Genomic DNA, 18,536 nt, shown 5'->3' with positions numbered 1-18,536 from the left:
CTGTGAGAACTGCCCAGTTATTCCTGTTTGCTTCTTGTCATTTAACCAATTTTTAATCATTTAACCAATTTTTAATCAATAACAGAATCTGTCCTCTTATCCCATGACTAAGGAGTCTTCAGTTTGGTACCCTGTCAAAAACCTTTAAAAAGTCTAGGTATATCATGGATCAGTGTTGTCCACATGCTTGTTCACTTTCTCAAAGAACTCCAAAAGGTTGATGAGGCAGGCCTTCCCTTTTCAGAAGCCATCATGATTTTCCCTCAGCAGGCTTGTTCCCCTCTGTGTGCCTAATAATTCTACATTTGGTTACAGTTTCTACTAATTTACCTAGAATAGATGTCAGGCTGACTGGACTGTAATTTCCTGATTCCACTCTGGACTAAACTTGAGCAATATTGAAAAAATTCAGGAAAATTCGGCTTTGGCTTAACTCGGCTGTAAAATTATCGGTATGGCCAAAGTAGCCAAATCCCTGATTCAGTATACCTGGATATATTCTGGCTCGTTAGCATTTTTTGGCATTTTTTAACATTTTCCCTTTTTTGGCCTGTAGGGGGCACATTTTAAGCTAGCAGCACCAAAATTACAGGGCATCTTCAGAAGACTCTCCTGATGATATCAACCAGGTTTGGTGAAGATTGGTTCAGGGAGTCCAAAGTTATGGACCCCCATTGTTTCCAATGGGAGCTAATAGGAGATGGGGCTACTCCTTTGAGGATCCATAACATTGGACCCAGTGAACCAAACATCACCAAACCTAGCTGATATCATTCAGGAAAGTCTCCTGGATACCCTGAAATTTTGGTGCCTCTACCTTTAAAAATGTGCCCCCCACAGTCACCCCCAGAAATTTCCCATTGGCTGCAATGAAGCCACTTCAGAGCAGAGAATCTCCCAGCTCTTCAGCAAGTTCTATGGTGGGAAAAATTAATTCCCACCACAGACTTCAGTGGGGCTTGCTGTTATGCCCAGCTGGCTCTGTGATGGAGATTTTACTGGGGGTTCTGGTGGGGTTTTTGTTAAATGAGACATAAAACAAGCCACAGTATAAAAACTGCATAAGACAGCTTAAAAAGAGATACACAAAATAGTTCTCAAACTCTCCACAAACCATAGAAAAGCTAAAATCCCTCAGTTAAAAACCTTAAAGAAGAGTAAGATAGATGCACCACAAGACTACAGGGTAGGACATTCCAAAAATGAAGTACTACCACTAAAATGAAGTACCACCATTCAAAAAATGAAGTACCACCACTTTATCAGGTCATCATCTGCCTGTATACCATTTGCCTGTGAAGGCACACAGAATTAAGAGGACCTTAACTGGCAGACTGTGCAGGAGACGGCAGTCCTTCAGTAGTCCAGTAACTCAGACTCAAGTAGCCAGTTTCCAAGCAATGACTTCTACTAAGGCTTTACTTGAAGCCCAGGTCAATAATCTCTACCTTGAAATCCACCAGGCAAACGCTCTCATCCAGAAGTTCTCTCTGTTAATTTTTAAATGGTTAATTCCTGCTGACATAATGAGAAACCTAGAAGCCACTCAAGGGGCCATTTAAACGGCTTGTATTTCCACCAAAAATATACCAAAGCAGACTAACAGGTCCACTGTAGCCCCTTCTCTGGCTTTGCGCCTCCCTCCATAAATTTCAAATACTCATCATTTGCAGCCATTTGCCATCTATTTATGAGAATGTCTAAGGCCTATCTAAAGAACCTCTTATGTCCACATTGCTCTTACTTTCCATGAATTCAAAAAGTGCCTGGTGTACCTGTTTTTTCCAGTTTCCTAGTCAAATTTCCCACAGTCAAGCAACTATGCTGTACAGCTGCCTACTATCCAAGACTCCTTTCAAGCATGAATTGCTGGGAAAGTGAAAGTCTTGGGTATTACTGCCACTGAAGGCAGAAAGGCAGAGTAAAAATGGCATAGAAGAGCAAAAAAAAGCAAAAAAAGAGAAGGGAGAAGGGAGACTTAAAGGTGAGAGTAGGGAAAAAAGAACATGCTATTGGGCATAGAGAGAAAAGGGGGTTAAGATGGCTTGCAGAGAAACTGGTAGGTTAGGGAAAGAGCAAAAAGGGGAAATAAAAGAAAGGGATGCCAAAAGAGAAGGGATCATGCAGTGAGGAACAAAGATAAGAGGTGAACAGGATACGTTACAAGGAACAGATGATAAATCTGAACAGAAAATGCTTTTCAACAGTTAACACAGTAATACAGCCTCCCAAGTTAGTAAAAACATTTCTCAGTGTTTTCATTTCTGTTCACGTGCAAATTTATGAGGGAACAGCTTTTTATCACACCCTCTGAAGTCTCACAGGTTTGTCTTGATCATGCCCTATTTAATTTGCACCTAAATTCACTGGGAAGGAACTGGAGTGAAGTGTTTTACTTACAAGCCGTCTTACAGAAACAGCTTGGGATTCATACAGAGTCAGCAGTTTACAGATAGCTTGGTGGAGTTGGAAAAGATTAACTTTTCAGCTTTTTCAAGTTAATTCATATAGTAATTACACATTAATTCATAAGAGCTAACCGTTGATCAGGCCAAGATTGTACATATTTAGCTTTAGTTCAACTGGCATAATACTAAGTTATTTTAGGAGTAAGGAGTCCAATTCCACAATTCAACTAATAAATTATAATGCATAAACCTAAATTAGCTCTTTGGCACTATAATGGAACTGAACTGCCAGTTTGTAAAGTCAGTCAAAAATCTGAACTGTCTTGGCAACTAAACCCATATTTATATTCTTCACATGAACCTTACTACTTAATTAGAAATACAAGAAATGAAGCACACAATGTATAAATCTGATGAGGTACAATGTAAAGAATGCAACTTGAAACCTTCATTTTTCTTCCTTCAAATGCTTCTGAATTATGATGGGACACTATTCCTTGCAGGAACAAAGCCATACGCCAGGCAACATTAATGATTCTCTAACTAAGAAATATTCAGAAAGTGAAAAGTGGCTTATACTTTGTCTTCTCGAGCTACTTGTGGAAGCAAAGCCAAAACTATTAGTAAAAACAAACTGCACAACTGGCCTTTATTTGAATGCAGACTCCGTCAGCTAGGCTCAGTGGACACCACCTACTCAGGACTGAGTCTTGATCCCCTGAGAGCTCCTCCTCCATAGAAGAACCATGTCTAGGCTATACTGGAAAAGATCCAGAAAACCTCAGGTAAGAATCAGAAAGCAAAAGCTCTCTCTGTCAGCTTCTAAATTAATGGAATAACTATGTGACAGTAGATACAACCTTCGATCATGGAATAACAGATACCTATGAGATATCTTTTCACATTTCTTAATCTATATATATAAAAAGCTAACAGTGACTTTGTTAGTCATGCCCTAATGCCGAAACGGCTGGACGGATCACCCCCAAATGTTCACATGACGTTCCTCCCTGTTGCGGGCAGGTAATTGGACCTTCAAACCACCAAAAGTCCATACCTGAGCCAGGTAAAACGTCTTTTTCCTGGCGCACCAGGTCATGAAGCTGGCTGTGTTTAACTGTCACCCTTAGAATGTTCGTGAAGCATGTCTGTGGCCTGAGGGGTTGGTATGCCCTTCCACTGTTCGCGCAGATGGCCAGAGATGAGCAGTGAAAACAGTAAATAGGTAGTACTGTTAGGTAATACGAGTGGAAATGAAACACATACACACTTTGCCATGTGAGACATCAGGCGATGGGCCCCCCCCCCCACACGCAGGTAACTTTCACTCTCTGTGCCTCATCCACTGCTACCACACAACACACATACTCTCATACACATCTAGCTCATCCTCACACACCTCACTCTGCCCTCCCTCACATCCAACCACCACTTACCCACTTCCTCACCCATTTTCGCCACAGCTCTCTTTTACTAAAAGCGAGCTGGAGTTTGCCTTTTTCTTCTAAGAAAATCCGCGGGGTGGGGGCAAACCAACACTACTGGCTCCACTTCTTTTGCACATGGCCCTTTAAGAACCCAGGGAACCTGGCCTCGATCTGAGTGCTCCTCTACTCACCTCTGCTCTCTGCTGCCTGACTGGGATAGCTCTCCTTGCCCCAGTTCTGTTCTCTTCTTACCCTAGCTAGGACTGTGCGTGTCAACCAGCCCTCATGGGACAGCAGGATTCACACTCTTGAGCAGTTCCGTTGCTGGAATGGAAAGGGTTACCTTTATACTAAAAAAAAAAAAAAAACCCACCATATAAAATGTGAATTCTGAAAAAGGGAAAGAGGGATTCCATTTGGACCACTCAAAAAGGCTAAGCTGCAGATCAATTTGGACCTGCATTAAATTATCTGTGTGTGGGTTGCGGACTGTGATGATGAAGGGGACAATCTGTTACAGCAACGCATGGCTGTGGCTCCCTCATGGAGTACCAGATAAATCTCTTCCTTGGCCATGTCCTCCAAGCAGACTGTCAAAGTGACTAGTCTACAAGTCAATCTATACTTAGAAATTCACTTATTGAGCACAAATATTGGCACAAGTCTAGCAGAAGATTATGATGTCCTAAGTAAAGTTGATGGTAGCGCACAGTAGCATGTGATATTCAATAATATTTCCAGAATCAATGACTTTGGAGGCATGACATTTCAATCACCCAATTCTTTCTTTTATTATTTTTCATACATGAAGAGGTGTTTCGCATTAAGATGTAAAAGCCTTGCAGGATGGAGGCAGTCAGCTCTCACAATGTTTTATTTAAATGAGTCAGAAATGAAACTAAGATTTGGGGCAATTCGTTTATGTCTCTTTCATCATCTCCCCTATCAAAACAGACTTCCAGGCCTATTACTGCATTCTAATGGTACCAGGTAAGAAAAAGATAGATTTAACTTTGTGCAGGGAATGCAAACCACCTTCACAAATGGCGTGTAAATGTTGCATAGTTGCCCGCTTACATCAACCCTCCCTCTTTACAGCCTGCGTTGATCCATTCTCACGCTCAGAACACTCCAATGGGGAGCATTATTTGTTTATTTAGATTTCGATTTATTTAGATTAACAGCCCAATCTGAAAGGGGGTGGAATCTGTCTATGGAGGTGGCATGGGGCCGCTCCAGTGGATCTGCCCTCCACAGGGCACTTAAACTGGTGGAGGGGCAAATTCACCAGCAGGTGGCTGCCGCAGCCCTCCACAGTGGCCACATGCAGCACAGAGTGCCACATCAGCACTCCTGCACCCCCACTGGTGTAGCAGGAGCATTCCAGAGGTGAGGCCAGGGGTGGAGCCTTTGCCCATTGGAACACTTGGACTTACGCCAGCCTTTTGGGTGACTCTCACCATTTACTCAAGGAAGCAGGACATAATTATCAACTTGCTGTCTCCACAGTGGGAGACACCCTACCCCTGAGTTCAGATACTTCTCAAAACCCGAAAAATTATTTACCTCCTAACCACACTAGAAAACAATTACTAATTCAACAAAGAACAGTGAGGGAACTTATAAGTAACAATGGTCAATTATGCACAAGGAGCTTGCTGCCAGTGGAGGCGAACGTCTGCTGTGGCAAGATTTCTTGTATGGACATATTTTCTCTACCCACTTTTACTTTCCACTTTCTCTGCAGCAAGCAAATCCACTTATGGCACGATTTTAATTTTGCTTTGCTGCCAGAGCAGGACAGATTTGCCAATGGGCACAGCTTTGCCTCAGATCACTTCCCTCTGCCCACAGTCAGCCCACCTAGTCTTCCCCCCTTGTGCTGCTTTGCACGCTTCCTTCTCACCCTCCTCCCTGTTACCAACTACTTCCCACTTCTTGTCCTGCTGTACCAGTTCTATGGCCTGTTGCATCCCCGTTCCTGCATATCTTTAGATTTTTTTGAAAAAATTAAATAACCATATCAATAGAGTGATACTAAAAAAAATAAAAATAATAACACTAGTTGATCAGTTCAAACATCTGATTTGTCTCTGCATTTGATCAACAAACTGGGATGTCTCCAGCCTCAAAGTTTAATACACAAGCAATCAGTGATTCCAGAACACACTGGGAAAAGCCCCCTGGTCTTGATGCTTAGGTTTATAGCATGTCAGAAGATGGACAATAATGAACCCGGGAAGCTTAGCAAATGGCAGTTCATGTTGTCCTTTTGTGGTTTTGCCATTTGTACACTGTCATTACTCCCCCCTCACTTTCCACCATAAAAGACAATCAGTGTTCATGCAGAGTGTACAGATGCCAAAAACTTTTTGTCAGGGTGGCTTGAGTACTGAGGGATGGGAACTTTGGTCTGTGTGAATATGCTGTGTGAAACTATTCTTCACTGTTTCCTGACTGCTTATCACTCCTCTGCTCAGCTTGAAGGCCAAATAGTTTGGTCTGTAGTGCAGTTGTGGGACTGTATGGGGGGCGGGGGAATTGGGCTTGTTAGTTACTTTAAAATAGAGAAGTTCTGGCTGAGGCAGCCAGAGACGTCTTTGAACTGTACTGGACTATTCTTACCTGCAATAAAGAAATCAGTGTTCATCCACAATTGTTTCAATTGACTGGTTTAAGGAGGTTCTGACACTTTTCTTTAATAGATCGCCTTTTTATGTCAATACACTGATCTTCCTTCTTTGCAACATCTTCCCGCTTGTATCTGATAAAGGGAGATTTACCTCTTGAAATCTTGTGTTTTTTGTTAAGTGCTGCCAACCCCATGAATGAATGTCTTCCAAAACATCCTGTCGCAACAGCCTTGCTCAGGTCTTGCACACTGATTCGTCTTTTTAATGGTCCACGGTATCCATAACACTTTGTTCCAATACCACCTTTCAAATAGCACTGGGCCCAGGCAGATGAACAGCCCAATCCAAAAGGGGGTGGAATCTGTCTATGGAGGTGGCGTGGTTACTTCCTTCCTTTCAGCTTTCTTCGCTGTCCAAAATTTACATCCATACATAATAATGGGGAATGCTATTGCATTAATAAGCTTGATATTATTCACCAATGGCACATCCTTACACTTAAGAATCTTTTTAACGCTCCTTCATGACCGCCCTTCCCAGTCTCAATTCCTTTCTGATTTCTTGGTTGCATTAAGTGAGATATGCTAGCATGGTGAAATGGTGAAAATGCTGGACAAGGATTTGGGAGACCCTGGTTTAAAATTCCTACCCTGCTATAAAGCTTGTTAAGTGACCTTGAGTCAGTCAGTCATTCTCAGACTAATCTGACAGAGGCTATGACTCAGCGGGGAAGTATCTATTTTGCATGCAGAGGGTCACAGGTTCAATCCCTGGCTTCCCCAGTTAAAGAATCAGGTAGTTGGTGATGTGAAAGTCCTTGGCCCAAGTCCCACTGCCAATCAGAGTAGGCAATTTTGACAACAGATCAACAGTCTGATTTAGTATATGGCAGCTTTTGTATATTGTCAAAAGGATAATATAGGGAAGGGAGAATCAGATATTCAAGTGTCTTGGAGGAAGCATGGGATAAAAATATATTAGATAGATAAGGTTTTTTCACATAGCCCACTGACTTGCATGATATAACTGCATCATGGTAAGCAGAACTACTCATACGCTATCATTGTGATATCACAAGAACTCCCTATCATAAAAGCTCTTTACTCTCAGCTTATGAATAACTTATATGGGAGGAAACCTCCATTTCCAGGTCTGATATAATATTTCAATTCACTAACATAACCACTGTACAACACATTAACAGGTCTTCTTCCTTACTAACAAGTGCATAAGTAGGAATAAAGTAGATCTCCCCACCATTTGGAATACATAAGAACATAAGAACATAAGAACAAGCCAGCTGGATCAGACCAAAGTCCATCTAGTCCAGCTCTCTGCTACTCGCAGTGGCCCACCAGGTGCCTTTGGGAGCTCACATGTAGGATGTGAACGCAATGGCTGTTGCTCCCGATCACCTGGTCTGTTAAGGCATTTGCAATCTCAGATCAAAGAGGATCAAGATTGGTAGCCATAAATCGACTTCTCCTCCATAAATCTGTCCAAGCCCCTTTTAAAGCTATCCAGGTTAGTGGCCATCACCACCTCCTGTGGCAGCATATTCCAAACACCAATCACACGCTATGAAGAAGTGTTTCCTTTTATTAGTCCTAATTCTTCCCAGCATTTTCAATGAATGCCTCCCTGGTTCTAGTATTGTATATATAGGAGAAAATTCTCTCTCTGTCAACATTTTCTACCCCATGCATAATTTTGTGACTTCACAATCATATCCCCTCAGCCTTCCAAACTAAGAGTCCCAAACGCTGCAGCTCCTCCTCATAGGAAGGTGCTCCAGTCCCCAATCATCCTTGTTGCCCTTCTTCGTGAATTTCTATCTCCTCAATATCCTTTTTGAGATGCGGGCACCAGAACTGGACACAGTAATTTCAAGCGGTCAGACCACTGCTTTTATATAAGGGCATGACAATCTTGGTAGTTTTATTATCAATTCCTTTCTAATGATCCCAGCATAGAAGTTTGCTCTTTTTCAATAGCTGTTAGTGCGATTGAGTTGACATTCCCATGGAACTATCAACTAAGACGCCCAAATCCCTTTCCTGGTCTGTGACTGATAGCACTGACCCCTGTAGCCTGTATGTGAAGTTTGGATTTTTTGCCCCTATGTGCATCAATAATTTTACATTTCAAGCATTGAACTGCATTTGCCATTTCTGAGCCCACTCACCTAATTTATCAAGGTCCGCTTGGAGCTCTTCGCAATCCTTTGTGGTTCTCACCACCCTACATAATTTGGTATCATCTGCAAACTTGGCCACCACACTACCCACCCCTACGTCCAGGTCATTTATGAATAGGTTAAAGAGCACTGGTCCCAAAACGGATCCTTGGGGGACACCACTCCCGACATCTCTCCATTGTGAGAACTTCCCATTTACACCCACTCTTTGTTTCCTGTTTCTCAACCAGTTTTTAATCCATAGGAGGACATAGGATACATTCTTTCTTCTTAAGCATGCATATGCCCAATTCTAATATATGTAAAACAGATCTTTAGATTTCTGATTCAACGCAATCAGTTAAGAATAAACGAAGCTTACCTTATCTAACAAGACACGGGCATAGCTTCAAATCATATATCATCACTCTATATTAAATAAACCTTTTTTCCTACAGAGGCTACAAAACACTTATGAAACTGTTAGCTCAATCCCACATTCTTGGTCCTTGAAGTTTATGGAGGACTTTAAATGAATTCAAATCTTCAGGATCTGTTGAATTATAACCCCGGGTATTGAAAGAATTGGCAGAAGTAATCTTAGAATCACTTGCTATAATCTTTGAGAACTCCTGGAGAACAGGAGAAATCCCAGCACACTGGAAGAGGGGTAACTTGTCCTCATCTTCAAAAGTAGGAGCGGGGAGGACCAAAACAATTACCACCCAATTAGTCTCATATCAATACCAGGAAAGATTCTAGAGCAGATCATTAAACAGTCTGTAAGCACTTAGAAGGAAATGTTGTGATCACTAAAAGTCAACATGGCTTTCTCAAATACAAGTCTTGCCATACTAATCTTATCCTCCTCCTCCTCTTCTTCTTCTTTTGATAGAGTGACAAGCTTGGCAGACAAAGGAAATGTTCTGGATATGGTATTGATTCTAGAAAGGCCTTTGACAAGGTACCCATGATATTCTTGCAAGCAAGATAGTAAAATGTGGGCTAAACAATGCTACTGTTAGATCAATTTGTAATTGGTTGACTGACCAAACCGAAAGAGTTCTTATCAATGGCTCATCTTCATCCTGGAGAGAAGTGACCAGTGGGGTGCCACAGAGTTCTGTCCTGGGCCCAGTGCTATTCACATTTTATCAGTAACTTGGATGAAGGAACAGAGGTGTGGAGAAAATGGTCAAGTTAGCTTAAGAACAGCCATGCTTAACAAGGTTGGTTCTCAAAATAATATACTGTTTCTTTTTGGCTTTTTCCAGCCTTCTCACACTGTGGCTGATTAGCTTGTTAGCTGAAGGTGAGAGAGACCCGCAGCTGCATATTATTGATGTAACGGCCAGGCCTTTGAAGCCATTTCCACCTGATAACAATGAGGTGATGAGATAATTGTACCAGTTACTGTTAATTGGTGAAATGATGTGATTGGTTTATACATGTCACCTGACCTCAAGTTTCCCTATAAACATTATCCAATATTCATACTAACAACACTTTTCTCCACCTTCTTCTGGATATCATGATGCCTATGCCAGCTTGCTTGCACCTTAGGTAATTTTTTATGTTGCTTGCATCTATTGAAACAAAGGCTACACTTTTACCATGGATTATTTCAATTTTATTGTTTTATTATTGGCTTTTACTTTGATGTTGTTGGCTTTATTTCAGCTGACCCTATGTTCTTATGGCAGTTGCCATTTTGTTAAGACTTTGAAGAGTCTTACAATAAACCAAAATATTTTCTATACTGAAGTTTTGGCTGAGTGTCTTCGTGATACCAAATCTAGAATCCACGTAGTGGTGGTGAGTTCTGCTTACACCACAAGAGGGCATGCTAATCAAATTTCCAGATGACACCAAATTAGGGGGGGTAGATAATACCCCAGAGGACAGAGTCAGGATTCAAAATGACCTGGCTGGATTAGAGAGGTGGGCCAAAACTAACAAAATAAATTTCTACAGAAATAAACATAAGATACTACACTTAGGCAAAAAAATTGAAATGTACAAATATTATATAGGGGACACCTGGCTTGACAGCAGTACACATAAAAGGGATCTGGGAGTCTTAGTAGACCACAAACTGAACATGAGTCAGCAGTGTGATGCAGCAACCAAGAAAGCCAATGCAATTCTTGGCTGCATCAATCAGATTATAGTGTCTAGATTAAGGGACGTAATAGTATCTCTCTATTCTACATTGGTCAGACCTCTCCTGGAATACTGTGTTCACTTCTGGGCACTGCAATTCAAGAAGGATATTGACTGGCTGGAATGGGTCCAAAGGAGGGCGACCAAAATAGTTAAGGGTACAGAATTCATGCCCTAAGAGGAGAGACTTAGGGAGCTGGGTATGGAGAAGAGAAGGTTAAGGGATGACATAATAGCCATGTTTCAATACTTGGAAGGGATGTCATGTTGAAGAGGGAGCAAGCTAGTTTTCTGCTGCTCTAGAGACTACGACATGAAGTAATGGATTCAAAGTACAGGAAAAGAGATTCCACCTAAACATTAGGAAGAGCTTCCTTACAGTAAGGGTTGTTCAACTGCCTCCGAGTGTAGTGGAGTCTACTTCTTTGGAGATTTTTAAACAGAGACTATATGGTCATCTGCAGGTTAAGTGTGTTCTCGCATGGCAGGGGGTTGGACGATGGTCCTTGTGGTCTCTTCCAATTCTATGCTTCTATGACTTCACTAGGCAAATCTAGTGAGAATAATGGGGGAAATTTCAGGACTTTCAATTTCCAGATATACAGGGTACTTCAACCCTGCTGGTCTCCACCAATCCACATAGCTAGATCAATAAGTGCAGAACTACTGCAGGATTTGGAATTTCTGTTTTCTATACCAAGCATAACAGTGTTCCAAGGGAAAGGTCAGAAAACCTATAGCCATAGCATCACTTAAACCACCACTTGTGCAAGCCTAAATAAGGAAAAAGTGCCACCATTTGAAAAATTTCCAGGATAGATTTAAACTCTACATTTCTCCATTTGGTTCCATAATTTGTATTTGACCACCTTACTAGATATCATACCGTGTTTCCCCGAATATAAGGCATACCCATGAAATAAGACATAGTAGAGGTTTTGCTGAAGTGATCAATATAAGGCACCCTCAAAATATGTAGCAGTTTCTTTGTTTGTCTCACACGGAACAGAACACCAGAGCAGAAGTTGTGAGCGCCCCTGGAGGAAGTTCAGCAACAGCAACGTTTATTTTTTACCCCGCTTCTTTCCCATAGAAAGAAACCTCGGCCACCGAGGACAATGACCAGCCTTTGACCACACTGGGGAAAGGTCGCCGTGGCCTCTCCCTCTCTCGGCCCTTTCTACTCTGAGAAAGCCACCTTGAGTCTCCTTACAGAGAGAAAGGTGGTTTATTAATCCAAACCTCCCTCTTCTGAGTAGTAAGTTAAAACCCTTCTAATATTTTGAGACGCTAAGCTGCCTCGGCCCCCAGCCAGCTGGGGCTGGCGAAAGCAGCAAGTGGGCATTTAAACCTACTGGAGGGCCAGTCCAGCCTCTGTTTCCTGGCTGGTGAGGCTCACGGGCAAGGCAGCGATGGCAGCCCCAGGCACAGGGAGCAAGTGGGCTGCTGCTGCCTTCCTCTCCCCTCCCCACGCCTGCAAGGCTCGGGCTCACCTTTGGGGCTCCTCGGCCGCTGCCCTCCCAAAGCCACCCTTGCTGCCTCTCCCTGGGCCAGCTGCTTCTGCCCCCCCCCATTCTCCCAGGGAGGGATGATGACAGGGACGCCTTGTTGTGCTGGAGGTGGAGGTCAAGCCGAGGCGGGTGGCTGTCAGGAGCTTCACCAAGCAATAACGCAGGGGCTCCTTCTTCCTCCCTCTTGTTTCTACTCAGCCCGCCCACCACACACTTCCTCCTTTCCCTTCCCCACACTTGCAAGTTTGGTAAGCTTCAGCTTGCAAAAGACCCCAAAGTTGCAGCCTCTTCCCCTGCACCCCCCACAATGGGTCTGGGGTTGCAACTTGCAAGCCATCGCCTATGCGGTTTGCAAGCAGCTTGGAAGGATCAGTGGGTATTGCTCCTCCCATTTTTTTTTTTTGGGTAAGGGGATGCCTGGAGATGCAAATCCAAGTGAACTTGCCCCCCGGCCTGGGCAGCAAGGCACATTTGGGTTGGTTGGAAAGACTGGCCCAGGGCCGGGTTTGTTTTGGCATGTGGGTCCCTCCCCCACTGCCATGCTCGGGCCGGTTGCTAAGGCGCACCGGTCGGTTTCTGCATGCACGGCTGAAGTGGGGGGAAGGGGACCAAACAGCTCCTGCTGATTCTGCAGTGCTTTGCACCGGCTAAGCTTAGCCAGTAGGGAGAATTAGCGTACTTTTTAGGCCCCGCCTGGAAGAAGCAAAGCAGTGACTTTTGAGGTTTAGGTGTGGTTGTTCATGCAGGAGATGGAGGGCAAGGATCGGATTCTCTCTCTCAGGACTCTAGCAGCCCCTAACCTGTAGCCACTTCAGAGCCTAAACAGCTCAGCCCAAGCCCCCTCGAGTCTCCAAGAGGGGAGGAAGGGGTCACTGGGCTGTCAAGAAAGCCGGGCGGGATGAGACGAGGAGGCTGGGCGGCTGCAGCCAGTCCGCCGGGCCGGAGGGGACAGCTGGGGCAAAGCAGGAGGCGCTGGGGTGGGAGGGAAGGAGAGCGGAACCTGGAGCAGGGAGAAAGTCAGGAAGGAAAGAGAAAGAGAAATGGAGCAGAGAGGGAGAGCCAAAACAGAAGAGAGAGAAATGCAAGTGGGGGGGAGAGAGAGAAGACGTAAGCAAGACAGGGAGAGAACAGAGAGAAACTGCAAGAAAGGGCTACCAGGAAGGGAAGGGGGGACCTGGAAGCCCTGAGAGTCAGGGAAGGAGGGGAAAAGAGGGAGGGTATCTAGGGAAGCAGGCAAAACCCTGGGTGGTGCCTCTTCAACAACTCCCTGGGACATCCTGCAGTCCAAAGACGGTGGGACAGCAATCACTCTGTAGGCTAACAGCCTTATTGAATGAGCCAGACTCCCCAAAACCGGGTCTCAGACAGGGACAAGACCACCCCAGATAGGGAAGGAGGGGAAGGCACAAATTCTTGATAGGATCTAAGCATTTTGTCTAGTTATGTTGGTTTGTGATGACAACTACTGTAACAAAGTATATAAATAAATGTTCCTATTTCTTTTGTTCCAACAATAAATGTGGAATTCTTCTTCATGGAAAAATAAGACATCCCCCGGAAAATAAGACACATAGCGATCTTTAGAGCAAAAAATTAATATAAGACACTGTCTTATATTCGGGGAAACAGGGTACTTACCAATTTTTCCCACTTACCTTAAAAAGGAACGCAAGCCACCCAAATTTAACAAATTTCTCATTTCAGCTGTGCTCTTCTTACTTGTTCATTTGGAAACCCTTAACGGTATTTTGCCATGGAGTTATCAGCAGGCCACGGAGGGCTCAGCATCTTCTATCACCACACGCAACCCCCAGGGAATCAGGAACTCCACAGTGTCCAAGTGTCAAACCCAACAAGGTGGGCGGAAAGACAAGAAATGCTAATGGACAGTTTGCCTCGGTACCTCTTGAGCGGCCAATAGGATCTGGGGAAGTTAACCTGGAGACCATCGGCGGGGGAGGAAGCCGTCCCGGCCCCCTTAAGGAAATACAGCGCCGGCGACGACTGAGGCTAAGACGTGAGTTTTTCTCCCTTCGCCCTGCTCGCGTCAGTCTCCATCCTCCTCCTTGTCGAGACAGGAAGAGATTCCGCACAGCATATTTATACTGAGTGGCAATAGTTATAAATGAACTCATTATCCCTTTTTATAAATGAAAAACGAAATCATTTATAACGATTGCGACTCAGAATAACTCCGATTCGCCTTTCGCCCCATCTAGACAGTCTTGGGATGCAGGGGGCCAAAATCCAGTAATAAAATGGGGGAAACCCTTCCCTCCCCGACTGCAGCAGCGGCTCCCCACACTCACCCTCAGTCACCTCCAGCACCTTCACCTGCTCCTCGGCGGCGGCGCGCACCCCCTGCACCGGGCACAGGATCCCATTCAGGGTCTCCACCAGCGCCTCTTTCAGCCCCTGAGCCACGGGCCCCGGCCCTGCTCCCGACATGCCGCCTGGCCCTCCAGGCAGCGTCGCGCCGACTGCGATGGAGACGGGGGAGACCGAAGGGATCCGCCAGTGGACGTGAAAGAGAAACGGGGTGGGCGGGAAGGCGGCGTTCAGCGGTCTACCGCGGCCGCCACTGCGCGCCAAACGCGTACCAACGACGAATTCGCGCACAGAGAGCGACGCCGGCGAGAACTAAGTGACGAAAGGTATTCGAACAGCGGCCCCTACCGGCTACATAGGAAATTAGGAGCAAGCGTTATGGGAAAAGGAGTCTTTCCTTTCCTCTCGGAAGAAATGATAACAGCGGAGAAAGGAAGGCTGCCCTCCTGCGGCTTCTTCCTGAAGCTCTAGCCTAGCGACACAGGCCTTCTCCACGTGCGACTTCTTAGCCATAGAGAGAAAGGGGCTAGAGCGGGACACAGACACTTCCGGGCTGAGGCTCTGACTTGGGAGTCTCGTCACTGTGTTTAGCGGAATAACCGCTTGTGCCCTGAAAATGAGTAGAGTAGAATTATGACCGAGGAAGGGACGGAAAAGAATAATGTAACTACACATATTATTTCTGCAACTTGAGTAGTCTTTGTGTGCGACAATTTTCTGTTACTAAAAACCTGAAAAAAAAGGCAGTGTCCTTAACTATTTAAAAAGATGGATTGTTGTGCCAAGGCTGCATTGTGTTGTCTTAAGCCACAGTGCAGTTCCTAAATAGCCTGCATTGCTTTGTCTTAAGCCACAGTGCGGCTCTGCCAGACATTTGCAGCCTTTGGCAGGGGCGTTCCAGCGCCTTTGCCGCTTCTATTGTTCTCTTCCTGTCTTGCAGTCTCCATTGATCATAGCCTAAGTGGTGTGTGGCTGTATCCTCAAGTAATGTAATGAAGGCGAACTGGTTCACGGAGGAATTCCTTAAGTACTATTTGAGTCATAAGTTGTTAAGAGGAGTTCTGATACTACAAATAAACACGATATCCACATGATAGTCTACACAAAGCAAATTAAAATGAGTCACATCTATGAGATTTACAATCAAACAAATGCATTGTGTAATAGCATAGTACTATTGTCTGCAAGTATACTATAGAAATGCACAAAACTGATTAACAGTGGAAGCACCTGTCTAAATCAATATTGTTGGTAAATATATAGTTATTGCTTAACCTGCTCTTCTGAAAAAAGTACAATTTATCTCTGTGATAGAGCTGATATGGAACTGTGATATAAATTGCCAATAAAAGATAAACACTGACAGTTTTGTTGCCTTTATTAGAGAGATGCTATCAAATTCAGCTCCCATGTAAGGTTGCCGGGTCTCCCGATCACTAGCCGGGAATGGAGGTGTTAGAGTTGCCAGTTCCAGGCTGGGAATTTGGGAACAGAAACAGGAGGACAGAGACCTCAGGAGACCTCAGTACCATCAAATCCACTCCAAAGCATCATTTCTCTCCAGGGGAACGGATCTCTGTAGTCTGAAAATTAGGTGGCATTTGTGTGTGGGGATCTCCATTTCCTCCCTGGAGGCTGGCATCCTTACTCCCATATGACAGGTGGCGATCATGAAGAAGTGTAGTGGTTATGATCATTTCTGCAACCGTCATCCCTTAGTATAAAGCACACCAGACAAAGTCAGACTATAAAGTAAATAAATTTGGTATTAAAGTCTGCAAGGATCTTGCAAAAACAGGCAATTTGTGAATTAGCAGCCTATTCCTAAGCATAGTTATTCAGAAGTGACTTCAGTTGAAGTTATTCCCAAACATCCATGCACAGTATTGCAGCCAAAGTTAGCAGGCTAAAACTTTGCACAGACCCTAGGAACTGGATTAATAGGGAGGGGGCACTGGTGACAGTAATATCACTGGGCCACATTACCCTTTTGGGGAAGTATGTAGGGTTAACAAATTGCACTGTAGGATTTTTCTTTCTGCCTGCGGTAAAGTGGTCAAGTGATTAAATGCAGAGCGATCATAAGCATGTTTACTCAAAAAAACTTACCAGATACTAAGTTGCCAACTTGTGAAATCAAACATTTTGGAAACTGGGTGGAGCTTATGGGCACAGCCCAGAATTTTTTTCACAAGTGTCTCCCAGCAAATCCCAGCTGGATTTTATGGGCTCAGTAGAGATTAAGCCCAGCACAAAACATGTCCTTTTCCTTAACTACAAGGTGGGAGAGACAGAGAGAGAATTGTCTTACTTGCTGCTTTTCTCACACCTGCCAGAAAACAAAACACATTCACCAGGCCAGGTTTTTTTTCACCCTCTCACTCCAGTTACACATCCCAGCAAGGGGGATTCATTCCCAATTAAGTGAAGAAGAGGACTACAGTGTTAACCAGACACCCAGATCATAATCATGTCCAAACCACTGCAATTTTTTAACAAATATTTTGAACTGCAGAAAAATATGGCAGTCAGAGAAAAATGAGAGCCAGCATGGGTAAGATGTCAGATTAGAATCTAGGAAACCCAGATTCAAATTCCCACTCTGCCATAGAAACTTGCTGTGTAACCTTGGCCCAGTCACATGCTCAGTCTCAACCTTGGCATGTATTTGGATGGGATGCCTCCAAAAATATGAGGGTTATGATGCAGAGACAGCCACTGGCAAACCATCTCTGAATGTCTCTTGTCTTGAAAACACTATAAGGTTGCCTTAAGTCAGATGTGACTTGAAAACACAAAAAAGAAGTGAAAAACGTGGGCATGATCAAAGCCTTTGAAGTGCCTTATTTGGGCATCTTCCTATCCTGGGTACATTTCCATGGCCTTTTGGTTTCCCAGAATTTCCCCATCCTCATGCATCAGAAAGACCATTTTAACATGCTAGAGTGTGATAAGTAGATTTACGAAGGTACAATTCCTATTCACAATTCTCAGCATGAACATATCTGTAGCAGGGTAGGGGATAGCACATACTGTATAGCCACATAGATCCATTTGGAATGGAAGGACAGGGTACAAATATTTTAAGTAAAACCATATTTCCATTGTATATATGGAAAGAGTTACAGTTCACTGCTGTAAAATGTTCAATTTTTTTGTTTCTCATTCTTTTTGCAACAACTAGGTCATAGAATTCATTCCCCCAAATGGGAATGTACCAGAACCTCAATTAGATTTGTGATTACTCTGTGAAAATGACAACTCAGCAAATAGCTTTAAACATAGCAGTCCTGTCTCTTTGCAGCCTAATAAGCGAATGGTTGTAAAAGAGATTAGGCTGGCTGCCAAAAATACAGTTGTGAATCAGTGTGCTAGGGGACAAGTGGTTGTCTTTGTGAGGTCTTAAATAAGTTCTTGCAGGGGACAAGCTCTAGGAGAAGAGCAACCAAGGGCTAGTTTGCAAATTTTACACAGTCCCAGAGGGCTTGTGTAAAGTACTATCAAATCACAGTTGACTTATGACAGCCTAGTAGGGTTTTCAAAACAAGAGGCTTATGGGTGGTTTTCCTTTGCCTTCCCCTCCATAGTGACTGTGGTATTCCTTGGGGGTGTCCCATCCAGAGCAATTAGCCCTAGGACCAACCACCGTTTAACTTCCTAAGAGCTGACAAGGGATCAGGCTAGCTCCTTAGGAGCTTACAACCTGGTTTCCAGATGTTCATGGACTACAAATCCCATCAGCCCTTGCCAGCATGGCCAATTGGCCATGCTGGCAGGGGCTGATGGGATTTGTAGTCCATGAACATCTGGAGAGCCACAGGTTGCAGACCCCTGGGCTAGCCTGTACCATTCAGGTCAGGGCTCCAGAGGGCTTAATCAGGAGTATATAC

At 44.1% G+C, this 18,536-nt stretch overlaps 1 protein-coding gene across 4 annotated transcripts in view; it reads right to left on the bottom strand.

Annotated features, from left to right (window-relative positions):
- The window catches only part of IPO9 (importin 9), a 51,062-nt gene extending 36,118 nt beyond the window's left edge, over positions 1 to 14,944 (bottom strand). The window contains exons 1-2 of one of the 4 annotated variants that reach the window (XM_048496717.1): positions 14,628 to 14,944; positions 14,222 to 14,383 (exon numbers count right to left, since the gene is read on the bottom strand). In XM_048496717.1, the coding sequence (XP_048352674.1) occupies positions 14,222 to 14,383; positions 14,628 to 14,766 (301 nt within the window). In that variant the 5' untranslated portion in view covers positions 14,767 to 14,944. The remainder of the gene's footprint in view (positions 1 to 14,221; positions 14,384 to 14,627) is intronic. The other 3 variants (XM_048496716.1, XM_048496720.1, XM_048496718.1) reach the window with 3 other exon arrangements.
- Between the last annotated feature and the right edge of the window lie 3,592 nt (positions 14,945 to 18,536).

The sequence above is a fragment of the Sphaerodactylus townsendi genome, linkage group LG05 (assembly GCF_021028975.2).
Source record: "Sphaerodactylus townsendi isolate TG3544 linkage group LG05, MPM_Stown_v2.3, whole genome shotgun sequence".
NCBI lineage: Eukaryota > Metazoa > Chordata > Lepidosauria > Squamata > Sphaerodactylidae > Sphaerodactylus > Sphaerodactylus townsendi.
Note: the sequence above shows the minus strand (reverse complement) of the source record. Positions and strands in the feature narration are given on the sequence as shown.